The following is a 15290-nucleotide window of genomic DNA, read 5'->3' as shown; positions in this document are numbered from 1 at the left end:
GTGGCCACTTGGGGAACGAATCAGTGGATGGAAAAAAAAAAATATCTGTCTCTGTTCCTTTGCTCTGCAACTCGGACTTTCAAATCATAAATAGATCTTAAAAAAAAAGAATGAATGAGGTAATGAATGAATGAAAGTGAGAAAAATCAGGGCTGTCCAGGAAGTGGTTTGGGGATTCTCTTGACCTTGATCTGGCTTTGCCCTCCACAGGGAGCCCTCCCCTCCTGCCCTCTGTCACTAGGCTTCGCTCTGTGGTTCTTGGCAAATCCAGAACAGGTTTTTTTGTGCCGCTCGGTGCATTTGGGGGGCAGTGAGAAAACTTCGGCCTCCTTAAGCTGACTTCTTCCAAGGACACAGAACAAACCTAACGACTGGGTATGCCCTGGAGCTGAGGGTTCTGGGAGAGTGCCTGCTGGCGTTGAAAGTGAATTAGATCTTGGTGCCTCTGTTATTAGCAAAATAACCCCCTGCAATGCCAGAATGCAGCCAGGAATGCCTGTGGCAAGAGCTTCCGGTGACTTACCCGAGACAAGTAACTGTGCCCAAACCCCAGGCTCTTCTCAGGCCATTGTTCCCAGGGCTGTTAGAAACCACCTTTTGTGATCCGGGTCATGGAAGAAGGTGGGTAGCACTGTGTGTGCCACCAGAGCAGTCTTGCAGGAGAGCTAGTCTGGCCTCCTGGCAACGAGGGACAAAACAGGTATGCAATCAGAATGGCAGGGCCTCATTGTTCATTTCTTTTCAGACCTTCTTAGTGCAGGGAGTTGGCTGTAAGTGCCACTGTTGGGCATTGTGCATCCAAGGAGCAATGTGAACCCTAAACACTTAGGACTTTGGAGCCAATGAAATCCAATCCAGGAACATTTATGCCCAGGCAGGGACCTGGCCCCAGGCAAAAACGGCACCAACATTCAGGATGTGTCTTATGGTTTCAAACCACAGACTTTCATGCCCTTGGCAGGCTGATGAGGACATAGTGTGTCCATCTTACAGACAGATACAGAGGGTCAGAGAAGTGAAGATACTGGTGCTGTTCCTCAGAGGGGTGTTCTTAATCTAGGGGGCTTCCTGGAAGAGTGGACAGAATGACTGGGCTCTGTAGGCAGGCGGAGTAGCTGGAGCAAAACACCAAGAGGCAGGAGGTGGAAGGGGCTGGCCAAGGATGACAGGCGATGAGATTTAGAGAGGGGCTGAGGAGAAGGCTGGCTGAGGAGCCAGACAATGGGGGAGCCCCACCGGAGTTTAAAGGATGCCATCAAATCTGATGGGATCAAGTGTGGGGCGTCCGCTAGTGGAAGGGGCTGCTGGCAGAGAGGGGTACAAATGCTGCCTAGCAGGTGCTTACTCTAAAACTTGTTCACTGTACATAGGAAACGTCCGTGACCTGGGCATCTTGTATCTCATCTGCCACTTTCTCCAGCCTGGCAGGACTTTTCCCTAGAAGCACAGGGCCCCGCCAACTCCTGTCCACCTGTGAATGCCCTGTGCTCAACTGCTGCTATAGCAACACTGATCGTGCCCTGTGGGCATAGTGGAGCAGGGTCACTGGAGCCCGGGAGGGCTGACAGTAGGGGCACCTTCCCAGCGGTGCCCACACCTGGTAAGGGAGTCCTCCCTTGCTAAAGGCAAGATCTGGGATGCACATTCCAAGGTCCATCACTTCCCTCCAAGACCATAGGCTCCAGTCATCGTTGTCCCCGCCAGCCTTCTGCTAAACTCTTCCTCTTGCCATCTTTCTTCCCTCCCTTGCCTCTGTCTGTCCCGTCACTCCTGGTACTCCTGCCTGAACTGCTACTTCTGTGTCTGGTTAACTTCTCGCTTTGCCCCCCCCCTTTTATTTTTTATTACAAAATCAGATATACAGAGAGGAGGAGAGACAGAGAGAAAGATCTTCCATCCAATGATTCACTCCCAAAGTGAGCCGCAACAGCCGGTGCTGTGCCGATCCGAAGCCGGGAACCTGGAACCTCTTCCAGGTCTCCCATGTGGGTGCAGGGCCCCAAAGCTTTGGGCCGTCCTCGACTGCTTTCCCAGGCCACAAGCAGGGATCTGGATGGGAAGTGGAGCTGCCGGGATTAGAACCGGTGCCCATATGGGATCCCGGGGCGTTCAAGGCGAGGACTTTAGCCGCTAGGCCACACCGCCGGGCCCTCACTTTGACGCTTTTTACATATGCTGGCATGTCAGTCAGCTCCCCAGAAGATGCTCTTGGGGCACCTCCTACACTCATCCCTTGTTGGCATCAGGGTCTCAGGGCCACCACCCATGCTCTGCCTTGACAATCCACAGCTGCACTTAGTGTACACCAGAGGCATCTGTCGAGGGCCACAATTCAGCCCATGTAGTCCCTCAATAGCCCTGGTGATGCTGCTACCTGTCTCCTGCCCCTGCACGTGCAGGCAGCTCACTGTCCTACTTAACTACAGCTGGTGCCAAGGCAGGCTGCTGATCTAGACTCGGGCACTTGGAGATGCAGGGTGAGCATGGGAGGCACTGGGGACGCAGAGTTAAAGCAACAGGCCTGCACCCTCCACACATGCTGTCCAGAACCCAGGCCCTTTCCCTGACACCTGCTACCCTCTTCAGAGTGTTCGATGCTCAGCCGTCTCACAGGCAGAAGCCAGCTGTGTATCTCCCTACAGTGGCTCCCTGTGACCGTGGCTGCCACGCATGCACACTGTGTCAGAGCTGCCCTCTTCCTGGCCCCTCCCTCCCCCACCCCCCATTCCTGCTCTAGATCTCTTTTGTGGGGCCTGGGTCTGTATCCCATAATGCATCAAAAGATGAGACTTATCTGAACCTCATTTGCCCCATCAAGGGGTCACCAGCCCACGCGTGGTGAAGTGAGTGCTTGGCTGGCCCATAGAGCATGGACAACAGGAGAGAATCACAAAGCCTGCGTCTGCACTCAGGCCTGGGTTTGAATCCATTTTCTTCCATTGGCCTATGGTGGTGATCTTGCGTAAATTTGCTTACACTCTCTGAGTCTCAGTTTCCTCTTCTGGCAAAAGAAACAGAAAATACTAGAACCTTCTCAGAGGTGACTGTAAGAAACTAAGTGAGGGACGACACAGAGCATGTGGAAAAGTACTCAAACATGCACGTGTAGGTGTAGAAGTTCTGGCAGCCAGCCACATCCAACAGAGATAAGCAAATCCTCCCACAGAGGCATGCCAGCTGATGTATTCATTCATTCATTCAACCTTCGCTGAGCACCTTGCTAGGTGCTAGGGCCCTTGCTGGACGTGTGTCTAGGGGTGGTCGGGGTGGGGGTGGTGCGGAGAAAACCATGAGCAAACACAGGTGCCCTGTGAAGGCTCAGGGGCGCCCAGCGCTGGGAGTGTGACATTTGGCCAGTGATGACACAGTCCTGAGGCAAGGGACAACCTGGCATGCAAAGGGCTGCTGTGTGTCTGGCAGCTTGGAAGTCCCTGGAGGTAGTGGAGTGATTAGGGGAAGCATGGCAGGAGACCACACTGGAGTCATGTAGCCACATGAAGGCAATGTAAATGATTGACCAGAAGCTTGGGAGGGGAGCAGGCATGCAAGTGACCTGATTGGGGCTGGGCTTTAGGCCCTCCTGGGAACAATCAGTGCATGGGCACTTCCGGAAGGAGGGCTGGCAGGTACAGGTAGCTGGCTCAGCTCTCCATGAAGTCCAGGCAAGAGACCCCAGTTCCCCAGGCTGGGCTGGATGGAGACCAGCAGTTGTCAATTCAGCCCACACTGAATGAGATGAGACAGACAAGCAGAGGAAGAGGCAATCAGAGGCCTGGGAGAAACACTGGAAGAGGGGGCTGAGATTTACGGGGGTGGAAGTGTCCAGGTGGTTAGGTGGAGCCAAGTGGTCAGACGAGTTGGGAAGTATTATTTGCTGTCCCCAGCTGGGAGGTCTATACTGAGCTATGAGGCATACCTTAACTTGGGTGGCATGCTTGCTGGGGACACAGTGCCATGAGCCATGCCACTGGGGTAATGCCTCATTCGGTGTGATGTGAATCAGAGAGGGATGGGTATGCTCACTTGGGACGTCTCTGCAAAAGCCAAAAGCACCTGGCAGGTAGACAGGTGGACAGATTTTGCATCTATAGTGGTGACACTTGTGGGAATTCACTGCAGAAGCTCTGGTCCTCCTCCAGATGTAGACTGGCAAGAAAAAGTTGGGGCCAGACTGGGATCTTGGGGCCAGACTGGGATCTTGGGGCCATGTGAGAACAGATTTGAGGGGGACAGAGTGGTCATGGTGAGGGGAGGGCAGGAAAAGGGGTCTGTGATTCTGAGATGCTATGCATTTGCTCAGAGAAGGGTACGAGGGACAAAGAACAGGAGCGAAGAGCCGTGGGAATTGTCATTTGGCCCTTCCAGCTCTTGGGCCAGCCTCCAAGTGCATGCTTTTCTTAAAAACTGGACAACAGCCCTGGAATTTCTATCCACCTCCCATTTTTGCAGTAGCACAACTGGACTCCTCATCTGATGGCATCTCTTTCTTGGTCAATATTTACATAATTCCTACCTGGCCCAAGAATGGGGCTGCGAATTTCAGAGCTTCAGCTCTGTGAGCTTCACAATAACCCTTTGTGGTAAGACTGAGTCCTGTTCTGGTTGCATGAACCTGGGAGGGGAGGCTCAAAGAGTCTCAGTAGCATTGCCCTGCATCGCACAGCTGGTAAGAGGCTCAGCCTGGGAGTGAACCCAGCCCTCATGGACCCCAGAGGTCACATGACCACCAAGAACACTCCTTGAAGGCCAAGTAGTAGTAGTAGTAGCTCCAATAGGGGCAGAGTTTGCCAGGACTCCTGCAGGTATCTTAGGACTTGGGTCCACTTGGCCCTTAAATTCACTCAACAAACCCCCAGGCCAGGCCCTGTGCAGGTGGTAGGGATGCAGTGTCGGCTCAGATGATGACCTGGAAGGGCCCAGCTGGTGCAGGAGACATACCTGTAGCCAGTGGCAACAGTCTACAAGGAACTAACTGCAGGCAGGGAAGCAAACAGGTGTTATGGATCCGTATGCCTGGGGGAGTCCCTGAAGACCTCACAGGGATTCCCTAGAGTCTTGAAGGCCTGCTCTGGGCTGTTGTGGGAGAAATAGGCCTTGACCCTGGCCCTTGGTGGGAAGTAAGCAAGACAGGCATTCTAAGAAGGGTAAGCAGTTATACAAACACATGAAGGCATGATAGCATTGTGGCTCAGATAGCCCCAGTTGTATGGTGCAGTGGAGCTGGGATGGGAGGCAGCTGCCGAGGACTGGGGTTTGAGGGACTCCAGGGGAGACTGGGTCCAGGGCTGTTCATGTGCTTTGGATTTATTGAGCACGTGTTCCCAAGCCTGGCTTTGGGCCCAGTGCTTGGCTGACTTGATGACCCTGTTACTTACATAAGGAAAGAGGATTGCAACAGGATTTTCTGTGCTCGCTCTGCACCTTAACTTTTTTTTAAAGATTTATTTATTTTATTACAAAATCAGATATACAGAGAGGAGGAGAGACAGAGAGGAAGATCTTCCATCCGATGATTCACTCCCCAAGTGAGCGCAATGGCCGTTGCTGCGCCGATCCGATGCCGGCAACCAGGAACCTCTTCCAGGTCTCCCACGTGGGTGCAGGGTCCCAAAGCTTTGGGCAGTCCTCAACTGCTTTCTCAGGCCACAACCAGGGAGCTGGATGGGAAGTGGAGCTGCCGGGATTAGAACTGGCACAACTATGGGATCCCGGCGCGTTCAAGGCGAGGACTTTAGCTGCCAGGCCACGCCGCCGGGCCCCATCCTAACGTTTTTTTAAAAAGATTTATTTATTATCTTTAAAAATTTATTTATTTTTATTGGAAAGTCAGATATACAGAGAGGAAGATCTGTCTGTTGACTCATTCCCCAAGTGGCTGCAGCAGCCAGAGCTGAGTTAATCTAAAGCCAGGAGCCAGGAGCCTCTTCTAGGTCTCCCAAGGCTTTGGGTCATCCTCGACTGCTTTCCCAGGCCACAAGCAGGGAGCTGGTTGGGCAGTGGGGCCTCCAGGATTAGAATTGGCGCCCACATGGGAGCCCAGCACATACAAGGCAAGGACTTTAGCTGCTCTGGGCTACCATACTGACCCCAACTTTTTTTTTTTTTTTTTTTAGTTTACATTTTTATAAATGCACCTTTTGATTCTAGTTTCCATGAATTAAAAAAGAACCATTATTTTTTTTATTTGAAAGACAGAAAGAGAGACAGGCAGGCAGGTGAGATTGCCCATCCTTTGGTCAAGTCTCCAAATGTCAAAAGCACCTGAGGCTGGACTGGGCTGAAGGCAGAAGCCTGGAACTCAAACAGGTTGTCCACGGTGTAGGAAGCCGCCTAGGGTACACAGTAGCAGGGAGCAGGCGTGAGAAGTGGAGATATGACTAACCCAGGCAGCCTGAAGTGGAATGCTGGCATCCCAAGTGGCAACTTAACTCCTGCATTAAATGCCCTCCCCAGAAAAAAGTTCATTTCCTTTACTTGACAAGGAGGGAGAGAGCAGGTAAAAGAGAGATCTCCCACCTGCTGGTTGAGTTCCCAAAAGTCCACAGCAGCCGGGTCAAGGTCTTGCACAGCAGCATTCCCAAGTGCTGTCTGAACCACTAGATAAAGTTGAACCCTTAAAAGAAGCTGTAAAGTTACAAAGAATAAGACAAACACCTGTGTACTTCTCGCCCAAGAAATCAAACCTTGCAAAATGGGCAGAGCCCTCTCCCTCCCTTCCTTCATCATTATGCTAATGAGTCCCTGGCCCTTGTTTTCACTGTAGTGTAGAATGTCACCTGCGCTGCATGCTTCACGCCTTTTCCTCCCGATGACACCCCCAAATTCGCAAACACTGTGGCAACACTTTGCCAGGGGTGCTCCAGTAGTGAAGACCAGTTCCTGGGCTGTGCGGAGCCAGGCACTTCCAAAGGCTCCTGAACTGTTTGCTGGAGTAGCTGCACCACCCTCCTTCCTTCCACCAGATGAGGACCAGCCTCCCTTCTCATGGACACTTCAGTCTCATGTCAGACTCTGAGCACCAGTCTAACAGACGTGAACCAGCACTTTCCTGGGATTAGAGTCTGCGTTTCCCTGATTCCCAGTACAGACTCTCTTGGCATCTGTTTATCAGCTGCTCAGATTTTCTCTTATGCACTTGCCTGTTCATAAAGCTCGCTCAAGTTCCTATAGTTTCTTTTGAAAAGCGATTTGTAGAAGACTCTGGGTAACTTTCCGATAGCGAGTTGCCAGTAGCTTTTTTGGATTAACACAAGTTTTTACATTTTAACTAAATGTATCCACCTTCTTCTCCATGGGTTTGTGCTTTGGGGGTCTTAAAGACTCACTTGCCTTTTGATGGGCTTCTTGTGTTGAAGTGGTCAGTATACCTTAGACTGAGCCTTCCTCCATGGTGTGAGGTAGGGGTTCCATCCCTCCCTCCCTCCCTCTCTCTCTTTCTCTCTCAAATGGACATCTAATCAGTCCAGCACCATTTATAGTAAAGTCCACCTTTGCCTACTGTCCTTGCCTTGCCACTTCTGCCAAATATCAAGTTTCCCTACATGTGTGGATCTATTTTGGTAGTCTCTAATTCTAGTCTGATGATCCACTTTACTATCCTAAGGATACTCAGGGTTTCCTTGTAACTTTTTGGGTGCCTGCCTTGAAGGACAAGAGAGAGTGGCTTCCTGAAAAGCATCCCTATCTCTAAATATAGAACTGTTCCACGGAAGAAACATCCCAAACACCATCTCTTGACCCCCACAGAAGAGGAAACTGAGGCACGGAGGTGCCGTCATTGGTCTCACACAGCCAGAGTTGGGCTGGGGCAGACATCAACACCAACCCATCTATCCATCCTGTCCACGATGCCCAGGCTGAATCTGCTGCCCGCATGCTGTCCTTTCTTCATTCTTGAGTGACTCTGAGCTGACTCCAGCCTCTGCCAGCTTGGGCCCGAGTTCCGGAGACCAGTGGGAAAGCAGGGGCCGTGAGTAGGCATTTTAGGGCAAGTCCTCCGAGGAGTGAAGTCAGCATAAGAAAGGCTGGCTGGGCTTCCTTGCCAGTTTGCAAAGCCCCTATCCTGGCCGTGGGCCCAGGCGCTGGGTTCAGAGAGGACGCTGCCGGCTTCCCCGCGAACCAGAGGCAGGAATGCGAAGGATCAGCTTTCAGCAGAGCAGCCCGGGCCTTTCCGGGGAGCTCCGGCGGCGGCGCAGGCCCTGCCCGAGCGGCCGAGTCAACTGGTTCTGTCGGTCGGACAGGGAGTGCAGCTCTGGCTAAAAATAGCGCCCTGCCCGGGGCCACCTGCGCCCGCCCGCGCGCGGGCCGCCGCCCAGGGAGTCCTGGCCCTGCCAGTCCGGAGGAACCTGGCAGTCCCGCGCGCCGCCACCCAGCCCGGGCCGGGCCCCGGGAGCGACCCCCGAGGCGGAGGCCGCGGCCGCAGCGCTGGCCCCACAGGTGCGGCGGAGGGTGGAAGGGCCGCGGGCCGAGATGGGAGGCGGAGGCGCGGTGTCCCGTGCGCTCGCCTGGGCCTCGCTGCCCCTGCTGGGGCCTCCCGCGGGCGCGCTCTGCCAGGACTCGCTCCGCCGCCGAGGTAAGGCCGCTTGGCGCGGGCGCCCGCAGGCCTCGGTCTCCCGATCGACCCTGGTTCAGCCACGAGGGGAATGGCTAGGAGGTCCGTGGCCGGGACCCCAAGCCGGGAAAGACCCACTTTTTCGATGGTAAAGGGGTTCAGTCTTGCCACCACGATGGGAAACACGGGCGATCCCCTGCCCTTGTCACCTGTCTGGCTCCGGCCTCAGTGTTCCCATCTGGGAAAGGGGTCGACACAGTTGTCAGACGTTAATAATATTTGTTGTGCTTGCGAGATCAGTTAGCGGGAGATCGCTAAAGCAGATCGCAAGCATGCGTTAGAGTGGGGACCCTGGCGGGCTGGGGTCCTTGAGACATTTCTGTCGGGCATAATCGGTTTTCTTCCGGAGCTGTGATGTTGGCCCTCAGTCCACAGCCGCCCTGAAATCGGAGCCAGAGCACAGGAGAGTTCAAAGGGTCGGAGGATGCACTAAGATTCCTGGGGCTGGGGGAAGAGTTAGGGAATGGAAGGGAGCCCATGAAGGTACTCGCCACTCCTCAGCCCGGCGTTCTTGCTTGCCCCAGCACTGTCCGAGGTGTAGTCCAGACCCCTGGCTGGGCGGCGTGCAGCCTGGCCTGGATCCCCCTGAGCAGGCCGGACGGGGGCGTGCGAGGGGTGGCGGGTCCCGCGACCAAACAGGTGCGCCCCGCCCCGCCCCCGCTCGGGCTCCGGCGGGGCGGGCGGAGCCCTGGCCGGCTGGGCCTGCGATTGGCCGGGCCAGGCCGGCCGGGGTGGCCGAGGAGCCCCGGAGCCCGAGAGCCGCGGCGCCCGGGGAGGCGCGGAGCCGGCCGCCCGCCCGGCCCGCGCCGCTCCAGCTGGCGCCACGCAAACTTTACTGCTGCCGCTCGGCGACCTCGGGACTTGGCGACCCCAGCCCCGGGCCGCTCGGGTTCCGGAGCCTCTGGGATGGCAGCGCCCCGCGGCCCGGCAGGCGCGTAGAGAGGTAGGGCCGGCGGGTCAGGCTGCGGGGTGCGGTGCGGGAGAAGCTTGCAGGGTTCCGGGTGCGATCCCTTCTGGGGGGTAGAGGGGATTAGTGCCACGGGCGGGGGCTCGGGGCGCAGCCGCGGGCCCCGACTTGGCTTCACGTGCCACCTCTTCCGCCCTGCAAGATTCTGGCGCCCCGTGCTGACCCGGTGCCCTTCCCGGCGCGGCCCCGTGGCTGTCGCTGGGTGCTCCGGGGAGGATCACGCAGGAGCGGCCCCGGGGAAGACAATCCCAGCTGGGGCCCGCTGCTGGCGCAAGTGGAGCTGGGGAGGGGGCTTTCTTCAGCCGCCTCCTAAAACCTAAAACCTCAGATCTGCTTTCCAGTTCGCCCGGGGACCTCCGTGGTGGCGAGCGCCCGTCGCCCCCGGGGTGCCCAGGGTGTTTGTGGTGGTTTTTGTTCCGGCCTAGCCGGTCGGGGTCGTGCAGGTGGTGCCAAGCTTCCTTTTCCTGGGCTGTTTTGAATTACGCCTTCTTGGAAACACCTGGATCTAAGCAGAGTGGGACGGGGCCGGAGCCGTTTACCTTCCCACTCCTTGTGCGCCGCGCTGATAGCAGGGTTGCTGGTTTCTGGGTGGTCCTGTTCCGAGCCCTCGGGCGCTAGTCACGTGGATACGCCCCTCCCCGCCCCCTTCTGCTGTTGAGTGGGGGAAAGTCCACCTTAATTCTGGCTGTGGGTGGGTGAGGCTCTCGACGCTGAGAAAGATGGTAATCTTGAACATTAACTCCATGTTAATTTCTGTGTTTTCCTAAGACAATATTATACCTGGGAGTTAAAAGCCAAACTCAACTCCCAGGATTCGAACGATTCAAACTTCAGCCCCTGCTGTGCAGGTTGCTTATTCTTTCTGAGCAGGAAGGGTCCCTCCCTCCCTCCCCTCCGGCACTCCCCTACCCCCACACATAGGGGGAATGGTGAGCTTTTGGTTCATAGGAACCAGCTTGAGCACCCAGCCTGCAGCCTGAAGCTTGGGCCTTCTTGCTGTCTGAGAGGCTGCAAGCCTTTGTGCCTCGGTTTCCCCTCAGTAGACGCATACCCTTCCCCTCCCAGGGGCATCTGGTTTCCCATGGAAATGAGGACAACTCTCTCCAGCCGTTTCCCCAGCAGGCTTCTGTCCTTCCTGACTTGTGTGTCACTCTGGAGGCCTGGGGGTTACAGCTGTCAGCAGCAAGGAACCAGCATGGTGGGGAGAGGGGATGAGGGCAGAACCTAGCCCACTGGCACCTGCAAGATCTTTTCCCTCTGCCAGCTTACTGCCTTCCCCTAGCGGCACTGCGTCCCCCTGCCTGGTGAGCGCCTGGTCCTTCTAGACTCTTGCAGTGACAGTGGCTCTCTGGGCAGCTGGCTCCAAAAGTGGGCAGCTCCAGTGTGGACCCAGAATCTGTGTCCCCTGTCCTGTTCCTGCAGGTGCCAGGACAATCTTTGGATTTCAATTACTGGCCCTTCGTAATGGTTCCCTGGGAGCTAGCATTCTTCCCTTTAGGCACTAAACAAACACTAAACACTCAGCCCAATGTGGGGTAGCCAGTTTAAAGTTCTGAGTGTTGTGCCCAGGACCCATGCTGAGAGCTCTGCTGAATTTCCTTGCATCCTTAAGGCCACCTCAGGTCCTCCTGACTGGCATTTGCATGTAAAGAAACAGGGTTGGGGAGATTAAGGGAGTCACCCATCTGACAATCACAGGACTGGGACTGTACCTCACACCCCAAACACAGCATGTATCTTTAGAGCCCATGCTTGCCTTCAGGGCTGTGTGTGTGTGTGCACATGTGTGCGCCTGGACACACGTGTGCAGGTGCACGGATGCACCTGAGCCTGTGCTGTGGGCAAGCAAGGCTTTTATCACAAGCACCCTGGGTGCCTGTGAAAGTGCAGATTCCTCGGCTCTGCTCTCCAGGCTGTTCTGCACATAGTTTGAGAGCCTTATGAATCGTTTCCTCCCCAGGGGCTCTGTCCAGACTGTAAGGCAGGTGTGCTGTGGTCACACCCATATCTCTGTGTATGTCAGGGGTCAGGAGCACTGAGAAACTGAATGTGAGCCATGGTGGAGTGTGGGGGTGGGCCTGGAGATAGGACCAGGGCCCCCTAAGACAACCCCAGTCACACCTGCCTTCCTCATCCATACTCCCATCATGGCCTTGCCATCATCACAGCTAGTAGGAAAGTGAATTGACTTGGCTGTGTGCGCACCTGCCTGTGAAATCTGGTGTGAAGCCATCATTCCCTTACCCTGAAGGGCTGCTCTACTGTTAAGTGGGCAACCAGCAGGTTGGTTAAGTGACCGCAGGCTGGGCTAGGCTGGGCTGGTGCTTTAGGAAGGTTCTGGGTAAAAAGGATTGCCTGCACAGACCTTAGCAGGCTCTAGCTATCTGGCCGTGCCAGGGGCAGGGTGCTTGTTCTGGCCTTATCCTGGTTGGTCCTGCTGAGAGAGCAGGGCGCTATTAAGCAGGTGTTTGTGGACAAGAAAGCAGCAATGACATAGCAGGTACATGCGTAGGGGACAAGGGTGGTAGGCCTGGGTCTTGAGCCTGGGGCCCCTAATGATCAGCACATGTCCCATACCTTCCTGTTTTCCTGTCCCATGTGTGATGGCCTTGATGCCAGGACTCTCACCTGCAAGCTGGCAGATCTGGGTGGTAAGCAGGTGGAGCCCAGTCATGTAAGACCCGAGTTTCCTTGGCTATGGGGTAAGCATGGTGGCAGGGAGAGGCTGTTGGGCTGCATCAACAAGGTTCTTTTCTGATGACAGTGGTGACAGTGGCATTCACAGGGGAGGTTTTGCCTGCCTTGCTGGGGAGGAGAGGAGCGAGCATGAAATATCATGGGGGCGGGGGCTGGGGCTGGGGGAGGTGGCGGGGAATGCCCGGGTGGGGTGACATTGCTGCCTTGAGAATGAGACTGTGTTTCACACCCTAACTTTGCCAGAGGATTGGGATGGCGGCCAAGAGACCCCCAGCCTTCCCAGCCTCTGACCCTACCAGCCTGCTGGAACCTCTCTTGGCCAGCGGCTGGCTTCGGGGGGTCCTCAGGCCTGCCTGCAGCTTCCCCGTGCCCTCCTCCCCACTTCCCCCCCATGCCTCCAAGAGTCTTCTGCTCTGTCCTCTAGAGAGGTCCCAGCAGCCCAGCCACAGCCCTGACTCTCGGCCCTGCCCCCTCTCGCGAGGCATCTCATGTCCTGGTCTCAGTCTTTTGTCTGCTCTGCTGCTTCCCTCAGCAGATTCGTACTCTCCTCTGTGTTGGTCTCATCACCCTGATGTGCACACCTGGCTGTGGCTCTTCTAGCAGGCCCACATGTGGGTGTGGGCTCTCTCAGCCTAGTAAAGGCTTGCTAAGAGCTTTGTAGTATTTTGCTGGCTTTAAGATGGGCCCCAGGTCCTTGCCCTGGCCTGGCTCATCCTCTCTCCACCCCATGCCACCACTGGGCAGGCACCTAGTTCTTCTGAATTCACAAGAGCTCCTGTGGCACTCTCAGAAAGGGCCCAGGGTTTGCTGTAAAGGTGCCAGGACCAGGGGGTGCTAAAGATGGGCAGGGGATCACATGACTCCTCAAGCCCCTTGTCCCCCAACACACAAGAGTCATCTGAGTTCTGAATTTCCAAAGACATTCAGACCGAGTTGCCAAAGCCCAGAGGACCAAGGAGAGAACAAAATTGGAACCAAAGAACAGACGTGGAACTTGGGGGTGGGCACTAGTATGTGAGGCACCACCCCTTGGAGCCTCGGGAACCCCCGTCTCCCCCTCTCTGCCCCCGACAGCTGTGGTAATGTGGCCGCAGGGGGCTGGGAAGGAGTTGTCTGTGGCACACCCAGGAGCCCCTCTGGTTGTAGGTCACAGTGGCTGGGGGATGTCGGGGCCAGAGAGGGTTTGCTTAGACATTCAGATGGTCCCCAAATCCCTTGTCCAGATAGGCCACCTGAGGCCCTTCGTATTATTCCTTTGTCGCTGTGGCCTTCCTGGTTGAAGTGACACCCCCACCACACACACTGGAACCTTCTATTACAGGTATCTCAGGGCTGTGACCTGGAGCAGGACCAGCCTTGTTGACAAGCGTCTTTGGTGGCCTTGTCCAGTCATCTCTTGTGACAAGCAAGACCAGCCAAGAATGGCTGCTTGCTGGGGGCAGACACAGTGGCAGCTGGCGCAGGCTGCAGTCGGGGCCTGGGAGCCTTTCCTGGCAGAGGGGCCGTCATCCACACTGGCTTGGCTTCCGGGAGGAGAGAATTCCCAGAGGCTCCCGGCAGCCCCTCTGATAGGGATCAGCAGGGCGTGTGAGGGGTTTGTTTTTCGGCCAGGATGTAGAGAGCTAAAAATAGCTGTCCTGGTCCCTTGGGCCTGAGCGTCACACTTGATGCTGCACAGAGCCCCTCGGCTGGGCTGTCTTGGGAGCGGCTGGGCCGCCGTTAGCGGAGGTGCTGGCAGCTCTGTAGAGGAACCCACAGGGGCACAAGCCTGGCTGCTGGCTGACACTGTCTCTGAAGTCCCCCAGCACTGTGCCCCGGCCCCCTGCATCTCCATGCTTTGCTCCATAGGGGCCCAGTTCCTGTGACCTGTGTGTGTATGTGTCCCCCACCCTCCCCGCCGAGGGTAGGGCTTGCTGAAAACAATAGGGGCCGGTGTGTAAGCAGGACCACATGGATGGCAAGAAGCCTAATGGTGAATCAAGGTTTTAGGAGCAAAGGCTCGTCTGGGGCCTGGGAGCCACCGATGGCTGATTATAGCCCATTAGGACTGGAGGAAGGCTGTGGGGGTGAAGGTAAGGTGGGAATGAGATGAAAGCAGGAAGTTACCATGTGGACCCCGGCCTGGAGTGGGGTCGCCAATGCTGCTGCAAGGAGAACTGTGGATATTATCATGTAGCCCAGTGAGGTTGCCAATCTCAGTTGTCACCTGCGGCAGCAGCAGCACCCCCTCCACACCGGCCCCCACGCCCCAACTGGGCTACTGCTTGGTATTTCATACTTGGTGGAGGGTTCCCAAAACCCTCAGCACATACCTGTCCATCCCTACTGCCTCGTCTGGAACTTTGCACCATTGTGCAGAGAGGACATCTCGTCTCTGCTGTCCCTGGATCTTGAGGGCGGTGAGCAGGATGCAAAGGCAGTCTGGGACAGAGGTGCTCTGGATTCTTCTTTTCAACCTGGGTCCTCCTAGCTATCCAGTCTCTCTGAGTGAGGAGCTGGGTGAGAGGGAGGAAGTGGGGGAAGGCGCTTCTCTCATGGCCGATTCGCTGGGACCTTTCCAAGATGTTTGGTGCCCATGACACCATGGTCCCCGCCCCAGTGTGAGCCTGGACCACCAGGGTGGGTTCCTGCCTCCCCCACTGTCACAGGCTGGTGGGAGGTTCCCACTCGGACCCAACTTCTCCCTGCACCTGCTGCTGTTCCTGCAGCAATGCTAGCTGCATATTGTACTGCCAGCTGATTGCCTACTAACTGATGCCTTCATTAACTCCTTGCTCCTTTCCCAGCTAGGCCAAGGCCCTGGTGGGTAAGGCAGGTGCTAAACTGGAGCCAGGCTGGATGAACTACTGGCAGTGTTCTGGTGTGATCTGTGGATTTTTGGATTAGTTGGATAGAGGCCTTCCTTTAACCTGAGCCTTTGTGGTCAGCTCGCGACTAAGCCCGGCTTCTCCAGACCTGTCCTGGTCCGCGTGCAGCTCCACCCCGCTGCCAAGGCTTTCCAGCACTGTGAAGCCC

At 56.0% G+C, this 15290-nt stretch overlaps 1 protein-coding gene across 4 annotated transcripts in view; it reads left to right on the top strand.

The window, feature by feature from the left end:
- DAB2IP (DAB2 interacting protein) overlaps window positions 1-15290 on the top strand; it is a 165077-nt gene that overhangs the window by 10885 nt on the left and 138902 nt on the right. Inside the window, exon 1 of one of the 4 annotated variants that reach the window (XM_058672224.1) lies at window positions 8465-8572. The exons of 2 other annotated variants lie outside the window; for them this stretch is intronic. In XM_058672224.1, coding sequence (XP_058528207.1) covers window positions 8470-8572 — 103 coding nt within the window. In that variant the 5' untranslated portion in view covers window positions 8465-8469. Of the gene's footprint in view, window positions 1-8464; window positions 8573-9340; window positions 9555-15290 lie in introns of those variants that run through there. One more of the 4 variants, XM_058672231.1, reaches the window with a different exon arrangement.

The sequence above is a fragment of the Ochotona princeps genome, chromosome 14 (genome assembly GCF_030435755.1).
Source record: "Ochotona princeps isolate mOchPri1 chromosome 14, mOchPri1.hap1, whole genome shotgun sequence".
Classification (NCBI taxonomy): Eukaryota; Metazoa; Chordata; class Mammalia; order Lagomorpha; family Ochotonidae; genus Ochotona; species Ochotona princeps.
This window is presented reverse-complemented; position numbering and strand designations above follow the sequence as displayed.